At 35.5% G+C, this 18,574-nt stretch overlaps 1 protein-coding gene across 1 annotated transcript in view; it reads left to right on the forward strand.

The window, feature by feature from the left end:
* CPQ (carboxypeptidase Q) overlaps positions 1 to 18,574 on the forward strand; it is a 576,439-nt gene that overhangs the window by 324,234 nt on the left and 233,631 nt on the right. Inside the window, exon 5 of the mRNA XM_066379181.1 lies at positions 17,495 to 17,606. Coding sequence (XP_066235278.1) covers positions 17,495 to 17,606 — 112 coding nt within the window. The remainder of the gene's footprint in view (positions 1 to 17,494; positions 17,607 to 18,574) is intronic.

Raw genomic sequence — 18,574 nt, forward strand, 5'->3', positions numbered from 1 at the left:
GTTAAGTGGGCATCTCATTTATTGAAGATTGACAAGCAAATACTTGGTTAGGTTTAGATAAATACTCAACAATACCCAATAGAACTCACCATTTAAAATGCATAATGTTAAAAGCTAGTCATGCCAAGAAGATAAGTATGACCAAAAATATGTATGTGCATGTATGTGTGTATGTGTGTATGTATCTATCTATTTATTATCTATCTATCTATCTATCATCTATCTATCTATCATATATCTATCTATTATCTATCATCTATCTAACTTCTAGTTACTGTGGGCCTTTGGAAATTGTTGAGCCATTATAGCAATAGCTTTCAGTATGCTGCTAGATAAAATTATTTCAGATTTTGATCTCTAGTTGGTTTTTAGGGGGGATACAATCTTTTTCAAATTTTGGGAACAAGACAATTGTAGTAAAGGTTGACATTTTCATATATTTTCCCTTTGCTTTGGAACAGTTGATATAGCGTGAGATAAATCTGATATTTAATGTTTGTATTTACTTATAAAACTATCTGAGCCCCATGTCTTTGAAAGATATATCCTCAGTTACTCTTGGTATTTTTTAGTGTAGCACTCATGCAAAAAACTTTATTTACATGTGCATAAAATCTAAATAAAGCTAATAAAAGAATTACATATGTTCCTATCTCTCAGTTTCAGAGATGGAGCACTACTAGTGCCTTAGAAGGCTGCTGGGTGCTTCTCTCTGATTATCTCCTCCTCTCTGCTCCAACAAATCTGATATAAACACTATCCTAATTTTGGTTTGCCATTACTTTGCTTTTCTTCATGATTCCACCATCTTTATATTCATTACCAAAGATTGTATTACTTAGTTCAACTGAATTTTGAAATTTATATTAGGGAATCATACTCTTCTGGGTTTTTTTTTTTTTTTAATGATTTTCTTTGTTGTTTTTTCTTTCATATTTTTGTTTTGACACTTACTTATATTGATATGTGAAATGTAGATCATTTTCACTAGTTTATAATATACCTCTCACAAAAATTAGGGGATATTTTTAAATGAATATGAAGCAATAAAATATCCCCTAATTATTGTGAGTAGAATATTTCATTGTATGTCTATACCACAATTTATTTATTTATTCTACTGTTAATAGACATTTAGGATGGTGCCAGTTTGAAGCCTTATGATGCTTCTAAGTGACCATTTTGGGACATATCTCCAAGACTCAAGTTGCAGAATTCCTCTATGTATGCACCTAAAGTGGAATTGTTGAATTATGAGATACATATTTGTTCAACTTAAAGAGATCTGTCCAATTATTTTTATAAATGATTTTAAATGCCTGACCAGGTGGTGGTACAATGGATAGAGTGTTGGTCAGGGACACTGAGGATCCAGGTTTGAAATCCCAAGGTCGCCAGCTTGAGTACAGGCTCATTTAGCTTGAGCATAGAATCATAGATGTGACCCATGGTAGCTCGCTTGAGTCCAAGGTCACTGGCTTGAGTCCAAGGTCACTGGCATGAGCAAGGGGTCAGTCACTCTGCTGTAGCCTCCTGGTCAAAGCACATATGAGAAAGTAATCAATGATCAGCGAAGGTGCAGCAACTATGAATTGATGCTACCATCTTTCTCTTTCTTCTTGTCTATCTGTCCTTGTCTCTCTCTCTGTCTTTCTCTCTCTCTCTTGCTCTCTCACTATAAATAAATAAATAAATAAATAAATAAATAAATAAATTTTATTATTTTCTGCTCCTAACAACAGTAGATGAGAATTCCTGTTCCTCTGCACCTTGATAGGACTTCATATTATCAGATAAAACTTTTTACCAGTTAGATATGTAAAATATGCTATTTTTTTGAAGATTTAATTTAGTGGTGGGATTCAGCCAGTACACATCAGTTCAGCAGAACTGATACCTACTTTTTTGCTAAGTTGGGCAAACCAGTTATTAAAATGGCACTTGTAATCAGGGTTCTCTCTAAGGTGGGTGCCTGGGAAGCTGCCCAATGTGGAAATCACAAATTTACATTTCTTAATCTTTTTTAACATTCATCAGTGCAACAGCATATTCTAAGCACCCATAGTAACATTCATTTCATCCATAGGTGAAAAAAATTGCAAGTGAGAATGCCAATTAAAAAGCAGTATGAGACCCTGGCTGGTTGGCTCAGTGGTAGTGTCAGCCTGGCATGTGAATGTCCCAGGTTCAATTCATGGCCAGGGTACAAAGAAGTGCCCATCTGCTTCTCCACCCTTTCCCTTCTCCTTTTTCTCTCTCTCTTCCTCTTCCGCAGCCAAGGCTCCACTGGAACAAAGTTACCTTGGGCACTGAGGATAGCTCCCTGGCTTCTGCCTCAGGTGCTAGAATGGCTCTAGTTGCAACAGAGCAACACCCTAAATGGGCAGAGCATCGCCCCCTAGTGGGCATGCCGGATGGAACCTGGTTGTGCGCATACAGGAGTCTCTCTGCCTCCCAGCTTCTCAATTCAGGAAAAAAAAAAAGGAAGAAGCAATATGAAAATATCTTAACAGTTTTATTGTTTTTGTCAGGTATTATTTAATATTTTTATTAATATTTTAAAACTCATAACATAATCTAGTTTTATATACCTCTTTTATTATTCTTACTTAAATATTAAATGCATAAAATAATAAATTACCTTTTGGTATATCATTTTTTTATATTTAAAATGGTCATTAGGACAGAGAACCGGTTGTTAAATTATTTGAATCCCACCACTGATTTAATTTACTTCTCATTGATTAATAATGAGTTTGATTATATTTTCAATTGCTTGATTTCCATTCATAATTTTTCTGTGTAATGCCTTGTTCTGTCTTTTGTTTCCTTTGCCTTTTGAGTTGCTTGTCTTTTCCTTGTTGATTACTAGAAAGTCTTTACATACTTTCAATATAAACCATTTTTGTTATAGACATTATAAATATCTTTTCCCAATTTATAACAACTCCTCTCATTCTAAGATTTTTCTTGAACATAAATTCTTTCTTTTCTTATAGTTAAATTTATGCATATTTTCTTCATGCTTTGCATTTTCTATGTCTTGTTTAAGAAATCTTCTGGATGTCCTGGTTTTGATTTCCAATCAGGGTGCACAAGAGAAGCAACCATCTGCTTCTTTCCTTCTTTCCTCCTTCCTCTCTTTCTCCCTCCCCCCTTTTCACCTTCTTCCCCACTTGTAGCCAGTGGCTTGATTGGTTTGAGTGTGGTCCCCATGCAGTGAGTATAGCTTAGTTGGTTTGAACATCAGCCTCAGGCACTAAGGATAGCTCGGTTGATTCGTGCATCGGTCCCAGACAGGGTTACCAGATGGATGCCTGTTGGGGCACATGTGGGAGTCAGTTTCACTATATCTGCTTCTCTTATTTAAAAAAGAAAAAAGAAATCTTCCTCCCAAGAAATAAAGGTATTTGTCTTTCTTACAAAAGCCTTAAATTTTACTTCATTTAAACACAGTGCATCTATAAATAATTATATTTCTCATTTTTAGCATTTACATTTGACTTTTTTTAATAATCTTCATCTCTCTGATGAAGTTCTTCCTCTTTTCTACTAGATCCCTAATCATAGTTAGGTTTGTTTGTTTTTTAGTCCCAATAGTTTAAATATTTGGAGGATATTTTGGTCTGGTTCTATGGAACACTATATTTTCTGACAGTAGGTTTTTTTAATTTCTTACTTTTATACCTCATAATTTTTTATTGGATGCTAGACATCATATTATGAGAACAGCAGAGCCTGAAGTGAATAGTATGTGTCCAAAAATGACTATGACACTAGGTTTTGACTTCATTGTTTCTGTTCTTACCCATGGTGCTCACATACCTCAAATTTCTTCCAGCAGTGGGCTGTTGCTACTCCATTTTTAGTATAGAGATTGGGTTCTGGGAAATTTTTCAGTGTCTTGCTTCACCCTCAGCTTTGAGCAGCTTTGTCTGCCCATGCCACAGCAGGTGTCCATTTATGTGTCCTTGTCCTTGCTGTGGCTATGAATTGTTTACCACTCTTCCTGTTACTCACTGGAGGCTTCTCATGGGGACAGGGTCATTTCTGGGTTCTCTTGCCCCTCAGTCATAGTGAATCTCTGTGCTGAGCTCAATCAAGGGTGTGGCTTTTTAAAAAAACATTTCTGTCCCTCCTCCTGTGGAACATGAACTCTGTCATGTATCATAAGAGTGTGTATTCGACACCTCACCCAGTGGCAGCAACACTCTGCTTCACATCAGTGTAAAATTCTGGGCATGAATGGGTTTCCTGAGCTCCCCCAGGGCATCTGTGTTTTTCCTAGTGTCAATGCAAGATGGAAGTGCTATATTCTACCTCTTTCCCTGTGCCCAGCACTGCCATGCAGGACAGCTTTCTGTCTCTCCCAGAGGTAAGGGCCATGGAAACAGATCTCTTTGCCTCCTGCTTTTCCAACAGCATCCCATCACTTCAGCACCACTGAGGTGGGCTCTCCCACGCCTTCTTTCCTGCTCCTGCTATTTCCTGTGAGCACCAGAGGAGGCCTGTAGAAAAGAAATGGGAAGCAGGTACAAGAGCCCTTATGCGCAAGTCTCCAGGGTTCTAAACTTCCATGTGAGCCTGCATTTATCCTTTCAGAATGTGTTAACATTTTGGTTGTCTTCTTTGTTCCTGCTTTTATAATACTACCAATCCCCTCATCTTTACCTCCCCACTCTGTCATTGCTAAAGGCAAATTAGTTCAAGTGTCTCATGTCCCCTTGTCATCTTCTAGAATTCAGTTCCTCCTGTTGAAGTACAATCTCAGATTTCTGATGGAACTAATAAAAGATATGACTTTATAGAGTATCAGGTTTCTCTCACCGTTAGAGTGGGAACAGAATTCTCCTGTGGTAATCTACACATTATGGGAGAGCAGGCTGACTTTTCTCGCTCCCTGCCACAAGCATTCGCTATTCTCTTTCTCTGACTTTTTAAAATTTCTTTAAATTTTTATTTAGAATATTCAATTTAACAGGGTGACATTGTTCAATAAGAATATGTAGATATCAAGTAAACATGTGCATAGAAATTGAACTGTTGATTATGTTGTGTACTCATCACACAATGTTAAATCATTTTACATCACCATATATTTGTCCCTCTTTACTCTCTTCCCCTATTTACTCCCCCATATTTTCCTCCCTCTGGTAATCACTTAACTTTTGTCTCTGTCCATGAGTCTCAGTTTTATATCCCACTCATGTGTGAAAACATACAGTTCTTAGTTTTTTCTGATTTACTTATTTCACTCAGTATAATGTTATCAAGTTCCATCCATGTTGTTATAAATGTCACTATGTCATCATTTCTTATGGCTGAGTAGTATTCCACTGTATATATGTACCACATCTTCTTTATCCAGCCCTCTATTGAAGGACACTTTGGTTGTTTCCATGCCTTGGCCACTGTGAATAATACTGTGATGAACATGGGGGTACATGTGTCTTTTTGTACCAATGTTTTTGAATTTTTGGGGTAGACACTCAGTAGAGGGATTGCTGGATCATATGGTAATTTTATTCTTAATTTTTTTTAAATACTGTATTTATTGATTTTACACAGATAGGAGAGAAAAGGAAGCATGGAATCGGAATTATCAATTCATAGTTGTTTCATGTTTGTTGTTAATTGCTTGCTTGTTGCATGTGTCTTGACCAGGGAAGCCCAGGGTTTCGAACTGGCAACCTTAGCATTCCAGGCCGAAGGTCCATCCACTGCGCCACCACAGGCCAGGCTATTCTTAATTTTTTGAAGAACCACCATACTTTCTTACATAATAGTTGTAGTAATTTGCATTCCCACCAGCAGTGAATGAGGTTTCCTTTTTCTCCACAGCCTCTCCAACACCTGTCATTACCTGTCTTGTTGATAATGTAACTGCTATGAGGTGGTATTCGATTGTAATTTTGATTTGCATTTTTCAAAGAGCTAGTGAAGATGAGCATCTTTTCATATACCTGTTGGCCATTTTTGTGTGCTCTTGAGAGAAGTGTCTATTCAGGTCCTCTCTCCATTTTTTAATTGGATTGTTTGCTTGTTTGTTGCTGAGCTTTGTGACTTCTTTATATATTTTGGATATTTAACCCCTTATCAGAGCTGCTGTTTGCAAATATCATCTCCCATTTAGTTGGCTGCCTATCTGTTTTGTTGTCAGTTTATTTTGCTGTTCAGAAGACTTTAGTCTGATATTGTCCCATTCATTGATTTTTGCCTTTACTTCCCTTGCCTTTGGGGTCAAATGCTTAAATTGTTCTCTATGGCCAAGGTGCATGAGTTTAGTACTTATGCTTTCTTCTATTTAATTTATTGTTTCAGATCTTACATTTAGGTCTTTAATCCATTTTGAATTAATTTTTGTGCAAGAGGACAAACTAGTCAAGTTTCATTCTTTTGCATGTGTCTTTCCAATTTTCTCAGCACCATTTATCGAAGAGGCTTTCTTTTGCCCATTGTGTGTTTTTAGCTCCTTTGTCAAAGATAATTTGTCCATATATATGAGGTTTTATTTCTGGGCTCTTGATTCTGTGCCATTAGTCTGTATGTCTGTTTTTCTGCCAACACCATGCTGTTCTGAATATTGTGGCTCTATAGTATACTTTGAAGTAAGGTAGTGTGATACCTTCCACTTCATTCTTTTTCCTCAAGATTGCTTTGGCTATGTGGGCTTTTTTATGGTTTCATACTAACCTGTTAATCTTTTGTTCTAATTCTTTAAAAAAATGACATTGGGATTTTGAAGGGGATTGCATTAAATTTGTATATTGCTTTGGGTAATATGGCCATGTTAACTATGTTGATTTTTCCAATACATAACATGGAATATTTTTTCATTTCATTCTGTCTTTTTCAATTTTTTTTCCATAATGTTTTATAGTTTTTAGTATATACATCCTTCACATCATTTGTTAAGTTTATTACTAGGTTTTTAAAATTTTTTCTTGTTGCAATTGTAAAAAGAATTGTTTTTATTTATTTTCCAAAATTTTATTGTTGGCATATAGAAAATCAATAGACTTTTGTATATTGATATGTATCCTATGACAATACTGTATTGGTTTATTGTTTCTAACAGGGTTTTGTTGGTGTCTTTGGGGTTTTCTATATAAAGGATCATGCCATCTGCAAAAAGTGATACATTTACTTCTACTTTTCTGATATGAATCCCTTCTATTTCTTTCTCTTGCCTGTTCACTCTGGCTAAAACTTCCAAAACTATGTTGAATATGAGTGAGAGAGTGGGCATCTTTGTTTCTAATTTTAGAGGAAAAGCCTTCAATTTTTCATCATTTAGTTTGATATTAGCTGATGATTTGTCATATATGGCCTTTCTTTTTTTTTTTTTTTTTTTTACAGAGGCAGAGATAGACAGGGACAGACAGACAGGAACAGAGAGAGATGAGAAGCATCAATCATCAGTTTATTGTTGCGCATTGCGACTTCTTAGTTGTTCATTGATTGCTTTCTCACATGTGCCTTGACCGCAGGCCTTCAGCAGACCGAGTAACCCCTTGCTGGAGCCAGCGACCTTGTGTCTAAGCTGGTGAGCTCTTTGCTCAAGCCAGATGAGCCCGCACTCAAGCTGGCGACCTCGGGGTCTCGAACCTGGGTCCTTCCGCATCCCAGTCCGATGCTCTATCCACTGCGCCACCACCTGGTCAGGCTATATGGCCTTTCTTATGTTGAGCTACTTTCCTTCTATTCCGATCTTATTGAGTGTTTTAAACATAAAGGGATGTTGTACCTTATCTAATGTCTTCTCTGCATCTATTGATGGGATTATATTTTTTTTTGTTTTTTGTTTAGTTGATGTGTTGTTGTATTATGTTGATAGAATTTCATATGTTGAACCATCCTTGTGCTCCTGGAATGAATCCCACTTGATTGTGATGTATTATTTTTTTTTATTGTGTTGTTATATTCGATTTGCTAGTATTTTGTTTAGAATTTTTGCATCTGTATCCATTAGAGATATTGGTCTGTGGGGTTTTTTTTCTCTTTTGTCCTCGCCAGGTTTTTGTATGAGAGTTATATTGGTCTCATAAAATGTGTTAGGGAGTATTACTTCTTCTATTTTTTGGAAGACTTTGAGAAGGATAGGTGCCAAATATTCTTTGAATGTTTGTAGAATTCACTAGAGTAGCCATTTGGTCCTAGACTTTTGTTTTTTGAGAGGTTTTTGATAGTTGTCTCTATTTCCTCCCTACTTATAGGTCTATTATTTTTTCCACTACTTTGTGACTCATTCTATAAAGATTGTGTAGTTCTAGGAATTTATCCAATTCCTCTAGATTATAGAATTTGATGGCATATAATCTTGCATAATATTCTGCTATGATCTTTTATATGTCTTTGAAGTCTGATTTCTCCTCTTTCATTTTGAATGTTGGTTATATCAGTCCTTCCTCTTTTCTTCTTAGTGAGTCTAGCCAGAGGTTTGTCAATTTTATTGATCTTTTCAAAGAACCAGCTCTTCATTGTATTGATTTTTTGTAATACTAATTTTTGTTCTCTATTTCATTTAGTTCTGCTTTAATTTTGACTATTTACTTTCTTCTGCTGACTTTGGGTTGCCGTAGTTCCTCTTTTTCTAGTTTCTTAAGATATGATGTTAGGTTGTTTACCTGGGATATCTTTTGTTTCTTGAGATAAGCTTGTAATGATATAAATTTTCCTCTGATTACTGTTTTCATGCATCTCAGAAATTTTGACAGGTTGTGTTGTCATTTTCATTTGTCTGTATACAGTTAGTGCTCTACTTACGACCACAATTGGTTCCAACAGACTGGTCGTAACATGATTTGGTTGTAAGTTGAGTAGGCTATATGTACAGTACTGTGAAATATGTTATAAAAATCTTTAAGTCATATTTTATCATAATTTTCTTTCATTATTGTTACATATTATAATTGTCTTTGTTCATTTTATGCCATTTGTATCATCTCTACACCATTTTGTTTCTTATTTTTACATTCATCAGATTTAAGTAAAACTCTGCATTACCAGTACAACTCGTTTAATATTGGCAAAACATAAAAAATTATAAAATACAAGTGCATATAAAAATACAAAATAAGCCCTGGCCAGTTGGCTCAGCGGTAGAGCGTAGGCCTGGCGTGTGGGGGACCCAGGTTCGATTCCCAGCCAGGGAACATAGGAGAAGCGCCCATTTGCTTCTCCACCCCCACCCCCCTCCTTCCTCTCTGTCTCTCTCTTCCCCTCCCGCAGCCAAGGCTCCATTGGAGCAAAGATGGCCCGGGCGCTGGGGATGGCTCCTTGGCCTCTGCCCCAGGCGCTAGAGTGGCTCTGGTCGGGGCAGAGCAATGCCCCCTGGTGGGCAAAGCGTAGCCCCTGGTGGGCGTGCCGGGTGGATCCCGGTCGGGTGCATGCGGGAGTCTGTCTGACTGTCTCTCCCCGTTTCCAGCTTCAGAAAAATACAAAAATACAAAAAAAAAAAATACAAAATACAGATGTAAAAAATACCATAGGAAAGATTTTCCCAATTGCAAAATATATAAACATGTAAGAAACATTTAATTGGCCGCTGGTGCTTGGCTGCAAATTGTTGATGTCGTCATCTGAGGCAGCAGTTGGGGTTACTGGAGTTGATTTTTTCATAAACATGTGCGATCACATTCACTTTCTTTCCTCCTTCGTACTTGTTCATTGGTTGCTTCCTCATATGTGCCTTGACCAGAGGGTTATAGCAGAGTGAATGGCCCCTTGCTCAAGCCAGTGACCTTGGGCTCAAATTAGCGACCATGGGGTCATGTCTATGATCCCGTGCTCAAGCCAGCACCCTTGCACTCAAGCTGGTGCACCCATGCTCAAGTTGGATGAGCCCGCACTCCTTTATGTGTCGAGATCAGTGGCCTTTCTTTCCTTCTTGGCAGGCTGAGGCATAGACAAAGACAATTTCCTCTTGGTAGACATCTTGGGAGGGGTTTGATAAAAAATATCCAAAACACAAAACACAAATTGCTCTACCGAGTCTAGGATAACAGTTGAAATGGTGCATGTGGAGATGGTAGTGCTGCCGGAAGCTGGTCCTCACTGCCATACACACAGCTGGGCAACGCTTGCGCTGCCAGACGCACAAAGCAGTCGTGGCTAGTGATTGTGGTTATAAAGTCAAATGGTCATAAGTTGCATAGGTCGTAAGTCGATCAATATCTGTATATCTTTTCATCTCTGCCTTTATTTTTTTCTTTGATTCATTCATTTCTTAGAAGTATATTGTTTAATTTCCACATTTTTGTGGGTTTCTTTACTTTATTGCAGTTGAATTCTAATTTCAAACCCTTATGATCAGAAAATATGCTTGGTATAGTTTCAATCTTCCTGAATATTTTGATGTTAGTTTTGTGGCCCAATATATTGTTTACCCTTGAGAATGTTCCATTCACACAGGAAAAGAATGTATAATCTGATGTTTTGGGAAGAAATATCCTGTAAACGTCTATTATGTCCATGTGGTTCAGTGTGTCCTTTAAGGCTGATATTTTTTTATTAATTTTATGTTTGGATGATTGATCTAAACCCCTCAATGGTGTGTTGAAATCTCCAAGTATGATTCTGTTTATTGTTGGCTTTTATTTTTAGATCAGTTAGTAGAGATCTTATATATTTTGGTGCTCCCTAGTTTGGTGCATATATATTAAGTGTTATGTATTCTTGGTACAATGTCCCCTTTATCATTATGAAATTTCCATGTTTGTCTCTGTTACCGTTGTTGGTTTCAGGTCAGGGTAGTCAGATACGAGCATGGCCTATACCTGCTTTTCTTTGGATATTGTTTGACTGGAGGATTTTTCCCAACCTTTTACTTTCAGTTTACTTTTGTCCTTTTAGCTTAGATGTGTCTCTTAAAGACATACGGTTGGACTTTGCTTTTTGATCCAATCTGCTACTCTGTGTCTCTTTATTGGTGAGTTCAGTCCCTTTACATTTTGGATAATTATTGACACTTGAGGATTTTCTATAGTCATTTTATCTATTGTTTTCTGGTAGCTCTATGTCTTGTTTGGTTCTTCTCTTTTCTGTTTCTGTCACTTGTTTTTGGCAGAGGCCATTGTTCCTTTTCTGAGACATACAGCACCCACCCTGAGCCAGCAGGCAGGGACCATATCTGAGTCTCCATCAGCCTGGCTCACACTATTTTCACTATTGGTGAAAATTCTTCTTTACCATGTTTCTTCTTTTTTTTAAGCTGTGTATTTCAATAGTGGCTTTTTCATGGATGATTGCCATTAGGTTATTAAGAGAAAAATGTTCATATATGCAAGTCCTTTGTTTTATAAATTCTCCTGCACAGCTTCCTCCTTTGCTACTGCAGATCTTTATTCTTTCTCCTTGTTGTTATTGTTGTCACCAATTATCCTTGTTTTTATTGTGGCTTTGTGGGAGCTTTTACTTATAGTTTTAATTTATTTTGTTCTTTGTATCAAAAGAATAACCCCCTTTGTAGGTCCTTCAGTGGGGGGTTACTGGTGATAAATTTCCTCAGCTTCTGTATGTCTGGAAAAGTTTTTATTTCTCCTTCATATTTGAAGGATAACTTTAATGGATATAGTATTGTTGGCTGGTAATTCCTCTCTTTCAATACTTTGAATGTTTGGGTCCATTCTCTTCTGGCTTGTAGTTTCTGCTAAAAAAATAGGATGATAACTTAATGGGCTTTCCTTTATATGTTTTGTTCTTTCCCAAGTTGCCTTGAGGATTTCTTTCTTATTATTGATTTTTTTTTAATTTTTTTAAAAAAAATTATTTTTATTTTTTGTAACTGAGACAGAGAGAGACAGAAGGAGGGATAGATAGGGACAGATAGAAAAAGAGAGAGAGAGATGAGAAGCATCAATTCTTTGTTGTGGCACCTTAGTTGTTCATTGATTGCTTTCTCATATGTGCCTTGACTGAGGGGCAATAGCAGACCAAATGATCCCTTGATCAAGCCAGTGACCTTGGGCTCAAGCTGGTGAGACTTGTTCAAACTAAATGAGCCCATGCTCAAGCTGGCAACCTTGGAGTTTTCAACCTGCGTCCTCCACATCCTAGTCCAGTGCTCTATCTACTGTGCTACCGCCTGGTCAGGCTTTCATTGATTTTTAACAATTTTATTACAATGTGCCTCAGAGTAGGTGTGTTTGGGTTGAAGTAACTCGGCATTCTATTTGCTTTTTAGATTTGAGGTTCTAACTCTTTCCATCGGGACAGGAAATTATCATTAATTCTTTGTTTGAATAAGCTCTTTATTACTTCTTTCTCTTCTTTTTCTAATATACCCATTTTTCTTATATTGTTTATTATGATAGAGTTAGACAATTCTTTAAGAGCTGTCCCATTTTTTAAATTTGTGAGTCTCTCTCCTCTTCTCTTTGTAATATGTCGTTGCCCGTCTTTGACGTCACTAATTCTCTCCTCTATCTACCTTGTTCTACTAGCCAAACTTGCTGCCTCCATTTTCAGTTCATGTCCTGAGTTATTCATCTCTGTTTTTAAATATTCAATATCCTTGTTGAAGTCTTTGTTTTGTTTTCTGGGCTAATTATGTTGCCCATTGGTTTCTTCTTGCATCCTTTTGAGTAAATTTAGAACTTCAATTTTGAATTCTCTATCATTTAACTCCAAGTTTTCCATGTGATTGAGATTTTTTCTGGAGATGTTTAATTTTGTTTCTGAACTACATCTCTGTCTTTTGTAGCCATGGAATTTGATTTCTTCTTCCTTGATGGCATTTGAAAATGGTGTTCTTAAGAACCCAATCAAAAATATATATATATAATAATGAAAAAAATTTACAAATACAATAAAATATAAATGTTTGAAAAAGTATGACAAGTAAAGGAGAAAAAAACACAGAAAAAAAGATTTAAAAAATCAAAAACAAAACACCCAGAAAGTGACAGTAAATTATATAAAAATTAAAGAAATTGAAATTCAAAAGAGAAAAAAAGAAAAAGGAAAAAATTAAAGAAAGAAAAGATAAATTTTGGTTTTGAGATGTTTCTTCTAGTTGGTGTTACTTTATTACATGTTTTAGCTCTGTGAATTTCCTGGGCTGTCCTTTGCTGAGACATTGCTGTCACCATGAGGTAGGCAGGATTGCAGTTGCATTGGTGGGTGGGGTGTGTTGTGAGGGCTTTCCAGTTTTTTCTTTTTGAATTTGGATTTTTGGCTTTATAGCTCTAGATATGGTGATCTCAGACTTCCAGGTGTTCCTCCCATGTCCCAACAGACCTGAGGAGCACATCTGTTCTTTAGTGGAGAGAGTGGCTCTGGAGAGCTAGCTGTGGGGTTTGTCTTTGCCACTCTCCATACTGTGAGGTGAGAAAGTTGAGATCTGGGAGGCTGGGTGCTGCACTTTAGTTTTCTCTGTCTGTGTTGACTTCAGACAGACCATAACAACACTGGCCATGACCCCTTGTTCTTCCCCCACTTTGGTTTAATATCACCCCATCTTTCCCTCAATCTCTTGGTCCCTCCTAGCAAAAGGAGACCCAGTCATTTTAGGCTTTCCTCTCGATAGGCCTGGAAGAAAAAACCCAGATAGTCTGAGCTTCTCTCCTCTCTATAGTTCTAGCTACAGAGTAGTAAAAAACCAAAAACCTTTCACTCTGGGCTTCTCTCTAAAGAGGACTGCGAATGCATTGTATCTTCTGCTCCCCTGTTTAACCCTTCCCACCTTTAGTCCATTTGGTGTGCAAATCTTTCACACATGTCTGTGAGCCCAGCTGGGTTTTTTTCACTGCATTATAGTTGTTCAATTTGTTGAAATTCCAAGAGGAGAGATCAGGAGTAGCTCTCACACCACCATTACTCTGAAGTCATCTCAACTGACTTTTTCTTAATAACACTTAAAACTACAGTTATATTATATTTATTTATTGTCCATCTCCTTCATCAGAATGTAATCTACTTTGGAAAATATTTGCTTGGTTTGTTCCTTTCTGTATGTGGGTAGATGAATGCGTGCCCCATTTCTCTCTTGGTCCTAGGTCATGTTATTGCTGTAGGTGTTCCAATTTTACAACTATCAACAGAAGTAGTGAAGAGATTATGCATTTTACTCTCTTTTATCAAGTAGTCCTTTTTTCAAGATCTGTAATTTACTATATCTCTGGGTAGTCTTTTGTTTTTTGATTGTTTAAATCAGCTGCAAATATATTACAATTAATGTTCATTTCTACCTGACACTGACATAGGCATGGTAAATTTGGTTGTTTTGCTGGGTTAATCCCCTGTGAGGCTACATTAAGGAATGCTAGCCAGGCACCATGTAGAATGACACTTCATGCACTACTATTTTCTAAGGATATATAGAAGTTGCTCTTATGGTTAGGAAAATTAAAGTTTATTAAATCTACTGAATTAGAAGTAGCTTTTTGACATTACTTATTTTTTAAATCAATTGTTATTAAAATTACAACTACTATCTCATGGTGGCCTCCAATTTTTTTCTGATTTAAAAAATATATTAAAACAACTCTTATAACCCAAATGGTGTGTGATCATTCCTCCATAGCATTGTGCCAAAGACTTGGCTCTGTGGGATATCATTTAACTTCTTTTTATTCAAAACCATTTCCCTTCTCTTTTAACTATTAGTTCAAATAATAATTCTGAATTGGAGAATGGAGACATTTCTGAAAACATAAAGAAATATGATTTTAAAACAACTTCAGTTATTCTGAAAGAAATCTGAAAGATAAAATAATAGCTGCCTTGATTTAGTTACTCTTATGTTATCTGAGAAAAAGTTTATTAAAATATATGTTGACAGTTTTTATCCACTGGAACTTTAAATTCATTGGGAAAATGGTTCTGAGGGTGGTGACAATGTTGACTAATGTTCATTCCATGTGTGATTACACCACTTTCTGAATCAGAGTTTTTTGCTACTTCAATATAGATTTTTTTCCCTTGGAAACAATCCATTTGGGTTCATTATGGTAATTTGTAGTCTGAGTCATTGTACTTGTTTGTGACAATAATGAAGTCTTGGTTGATTTGGTCTGTGTATACAAAGTCAATGAGAGATCCCTTAGGTGCTCAGGGAAACAGAAAGTGTAAGGGGTCACCCTGATATTTCAAACCAAAATCCTATATTCCCAGAGTCATAAGATTTTCATTTATTATCAAGAAGATTTGTTTAACTTCAGTTTACTAACTACATGCTGAATGTAGACATCAATCTGTTGAACTTTTTTTTAAAACTCTTCATTGAAGTGTAATCTTCTAAGAGAAAGTACACAAACCCTAAGTGTATATCAAGATGAAGTTTTACAAACTGAAAACACATGTGTAACTGGTACCCAGGTTAGGACCAGAACATGACCAGCACCACAGAATCTTTCTTATGGCCCCCTTCCTTTCACTACCCTCCTTGCTATGATGAATCACTCCCCTGTTTTACTTGTTTTTTATATTTTCTACAAATGGAATTATACATGATGTATTTTTTTGTCTGCCTTCTTTCATTCGTCATTACATTTATGAGATTCTTATACATTTATCATGTATTGTGTTTGTTTATTCTTACAGTTGCCCAACGCTGCACTAATCGATATAACACAATTAATTCATTCTGCTGTTAACAGGCATTTAAATAGTTTTCTTTTTGAGAAGGGGATGTAGGCTATTGTGAATATTCTATGAACATTCTAGTCCATCTCTTTTGGGGAAAGTATATGTACACATACATTTCTGTTGGCTATGTAGGTAGGATTTGAATTGCAGGGTCATAGAGAGTTCCAATTGCTCTACTTCTTCACCAATATTTGGCATTTTCTGTCTTTTCCTTTTTAGCCATTATGTTGGATATGTATTGAATGTGGTTTAGTTTAAATTCTTTGATGATAATGAACCTGAGTACTTTTTCATATAATTATTAGTAATTTGTATATTTATGTTTGTGAATTGCCTGTTCAAGTATTTTGTCTCTTTTTTTAATCAGTTGACTTTCTTTTTGTTACTCTTTCATAGAAATTTTATATAATCTGGATATGGGTCTTTGCTGCACATATATAAATATATCAGAAATATTTTCTCCTATTCTGTGGGAGTGAAAAGGGTACCTTTTCACTCTTGCAATGGGGTCTTTTGATAAACAATTATTCCTAATACTTAAAAGTTTAATTTATTGTTTTTTCTTTTATGATTTGTAATTTATGTGTTCAGTTTAAGAAATCATTTTTCACTTCTAGTTGTCAAAGCAGTTCTATGCTTTCCTCTAACACCTTTATTTAGATTTATAATTCATTTGTCTTGACATTTATATATTATATGATATAGAGATCAAGATATTAATGACCTTGACAGGTTGGGGACCCAAACTAAGGCCTTTCTGCCCAGTGCCATTCATGCCAATAAAAAGAGACTAAGTTTGTAAAGCAGAGCGGAAACTTTATTCCTTGATAAAAGAATAAAAAAGTGTGAGCTTTCACTATAACAGCACCTTCTCTTTGACTGGGAAGAAGCTTTCTGTATTTATGGGCTGTGGCATGGAGTGATTAAATGTTTTTAGGAATGCATACTTATTCTTCTGTTGCAATAAGCCCTTTTGTACATGGTCTTTTTTTGCATATAATGTCCCATCACCATCTTGGTCTTTGCCATTCTGCAGTGGGGAATCTTTTTCAGTTCCTGTAAGCAACCATAGTTTGTGACATAGTGTAGGTATTGAGAACCAATAGAATATTTTGGGTAATAGCCCAATGACAAAGATACTTTTTTGCATGTGGATATCTTAACCAAGCACCATTTTACTTAATTTTAAGCTTGTTTAAACCATGTCCATGAAATATATTCCATTGAATTTTTTTTTCTTGGAGAGAATTGCTAAAGATTCTAAAAAAAAACCCACAAAACTTGAATCTATAATAATGTAAAACTTATAATCTGTAGATTACTTCACATTAATATAAATTGAAATATTTTTTTTAATTTTTCTGTTAATTAGAATTTAGTTTGTAACACCAACTAATTACTTATTCAACAGAGTGGTTTATAATGTACAAAGCACAATCACATTAAAAAATAAATATTTTTTTAGTTTTATTTGAATCCAATTTAACGCATTTATCATGTATTTGCTAGAATTTGAGACATTTGAGAGTATGGTTGAAGTTTTAAGCTCCATATTTTTGTCAAAGAATAAAGTTGTCAGACATCTGTCAGTTATAAGTGATTTTTCTTAGTATTCAAAATTACATAATAAAGAGAAGTATAAAGTAAGAACTTTTATTGCTATTAGGATGACCTTACACCCTTTTGTGAAAAAGACCTCTATATTAAGTTTTCCACTAGTAATGGCACAGATATTCTAAGGAATAAAAACAACAACAACAAATAGATATATTTATTTGCATATAATATATATATATGTATATACATATATATGAGCTTTATTTCTGTATTTAGAATGCCTGTGAATCTTCTTGTTTTATGTCATTTCTGCTTAATCTTTTTTCCTTCTTTTTATTGTTTGTTCCAGGTTGTACTGGTCAGTGGACATCTGGATAGCTGGGACGTTGGACAGGGTGCCATGGATGATGGTGGTGGAGCCTTTATATCATGGGAAGCACTCTCACTTATTAAAGATCTTGGTAAATATTTATGAACACTGAATTTTTTTCCTGATTTTGTTTCAGTCTTTGTTTCATTATGTTTTCACTACAAACTAGGACAGTTTGTACCTAAACTTACAGTCCTCTCTAGCAATTGCACAAACCTCACAATATATATATATATATATATATATATATATATATATATATATATATATATATATTCTATAATATTAACCCTGGCATTACTTTATTTTACTATACTTTTTCTCATTTCCTTTTTCACTTATTTTAATGCATTTTTGCAAGTCTCAAAATTTTGTAATAAAGTAGGAAATAAGTAGAATACAGTTATAAATAAATAAGTAAAATACCTTATATATAATCAGGGTAATAAAAATATCTACTTCAAAGAGCTGTTGAGAGAACCAAGAGTTAATATAAATAAATCACTTAGAATAGTATCTGGTGCATTGTAAGAATCATATAAATGTTTGCTAAGTTTTTTTGGGGGGGGTTGGGGGTTGTTTGTTTTGTTTTGTTTTGTTTTTGAGAGAGAGAGAGAGGGACAGACAGGGACAGATAGACTGCAAGGTAGAAAGATGAGAAGCATCAACTCTTGGTAAATATTTAGAAAGTTGTTAACCAATGTGTGATGGTGTTGGTAGTGACATGTTTAACTTAATGCACAAAATATTCAAAATATTAATTACTGTGGTATGTTCAAAGATTCTCCTGAAGTTTGTATGTTTATTGTCAGTTGATTACCAGAAAAGAATACAATGGTACCTTGAGATACAAATTTAATTTATTCCGTAACTGAGCTTGTAAGTCAGTCAACTCGTATATCAAACTGCCAACAGTGGACCCGTGCGCCAACGTGCCAACTAGTGGCAGCTTCCCAAGTCACGACTCGTATCTAGGAATTTCACTCGGGTCTCAAACAAAAATACAGACTGAGTCACAGCTTGTATCTTAAAAATTGGTATGTTGGTCTGTTCATATCT

This window comes from Saccopteryx leptura, chromosome 3, assembly GCF_036850995.1.
Source record: "Saccopteryx leptura isolate mSacLep1 chromosome 3, mSacLep1_pri_phased_curated, whole genome shotgun sequence".
Taxonomy (NCBI): Eukaryota; Metazoa; Chordata; class Mammalia; order Chiroptera; family Emballonuridae; genus Saccopteryx; species Saccopteryx leptura.